The following is a 1,328-nucleotide window of genomic DNA, read 5'->3' on the forward strand; positions in this document are numbered from 1 at the left end:
TGGTTAACAAAATATAAGATACATGCCTCAAAATTATACCATTGGATTCATATTCAAAAGAAGTTTTAAATAGAATATTTTTTGTGATATATACATCATATTTTGTTGACCGAATTAGTAGTTGAAGTTTTTTTTTTAAATGTGATACCCCTGTAAACCGGTATGGACTATGGAGGGAGTAGAGTGGGAGCGGTCACTTCCAGGTTGCATTATTACTCACTCCGATTCATATTACTTGACACTAATATAGATGTATCTAGACACATTTAAATTATAGATACATCCATTTTAGTTGCAAATAATGGATAGGAAGGAGTGCTACAAACAGTTTGGAACATATCTGAAACATCTAGACAGCAAAATTATAAACAAGACTCAGTAAAAATAAATAGCAGTGGACTAGTAGAGTACTTTGCAGCAAACTGACAGTTTTTTTCAACTAATCAAAGTAACTACAGCTACATGTGCTTGCATATGCGAATGTAGAGACGTAGCTGCTTGGACGATCCATCACCGATGAGGTATGGCCCCGACACCATGAGGAACGACGTAAGCTCCTCAACCGGGACGGCGCCCGGCGACGCGCTGCTAGAAGCATAGGCAGCCATCCTCACGACATCCCGCTTGCAGTCCGCTTTCGAGGATGGCGGCGGGCCACACGCCCACATCTTCACCCTGTACAGCGGCCATGCAGATGTGCGCACACTGACGCGCACCAAAGACACGACAGTGGCCGAGCCGTGCACGCCGATGTTCAGGACGAACACTGAGCCGTCCTCCCCTTGGATGACGATACGCCTGAACGGCGAACCCGAGCGCGTCATGGTCACCCGGAACTCTCTGGACATGCCATACTCTATCATGTGCACCTGAATCGAGTGGGCCTCTGCGGGTGGACGACGAGCGCTGACGGTGGGGCGGTGAAGTCACAGCCCGGCTCCGTGCAGGTGCACCGGGCGTGCGGGCACGCGATCTGGTGGCTGATGGACTCGTGGTAGCTGACGACGACCCCGCAGCCGTCGTGGGAGCACATGACCCGCGCCGTTCCAGCGATGTTGTACACGATGATCTCCAAATTCCTATCGTTTATTTCCACGGTGTCGTCCATCGCAGGCTCGTGGGTGAATGCGAAGCCGCATTGCTCTGCTTCTGGCACCGTTTACTGGGAAGCTCGCCGACGGTAGGCCTGATACCACCCTGCAACTATACAGATCAAAGTACGTGGAATAACAGTTTAGCACAAGTGAAACCAGCAAATATTTAACAAGAATGAAAATGAGGGATGGAGTCTGGGAGGAAAAGGGAGCGACCTTGTACAATGAACCTTG

The 1,328-nt window shown here is 49.1% G+C and overlaps 1 protein-coding gene across 1 annotated transcript; it reads right to left on the reverse strand.

Annotated features, from left to right (window-relative positions):
- Window positions 1-458: 458 nt before the first annotated feature.
- On the reverse strand, window positions 459-824 carry LOC139830422 (uncharacterized). The gene has a single exon (XM_071818418.1). The coding sequence runs from the start codon at window positions 822-824 to the stop codon at window positions 459-461; it is 366 nt and encodes a 121-aa protein (XP_071674519.1).
- Window positions 825-1,328: the final 504 nt, after the last annotated feature.

This window comes from Lolium perenne, chromosome 4 (genome assembly GCF_019359855.2).
Source record: "Lolium perenne isolate Kyuss_39 chromosome 4, Kyuss_2.0, whole genome shotgun sequence".
NCBI classification, from domain to species: Eukaryota; Viridiplantae; Streptophyta; class Magnoliopsida; order Poales; family Poaceae; genus Lolium; species Lolium perenne.

What these genes read in the sequence shown, in the direction of transcription:
- LOC139830422 (XM_071818418.1), bottom strand. Translation starts at nt 824, where the DNA reads ATGACGCGCTCGGGTTCGCCGTTCAGGCGTATCGTCATCCAAGGGGAG.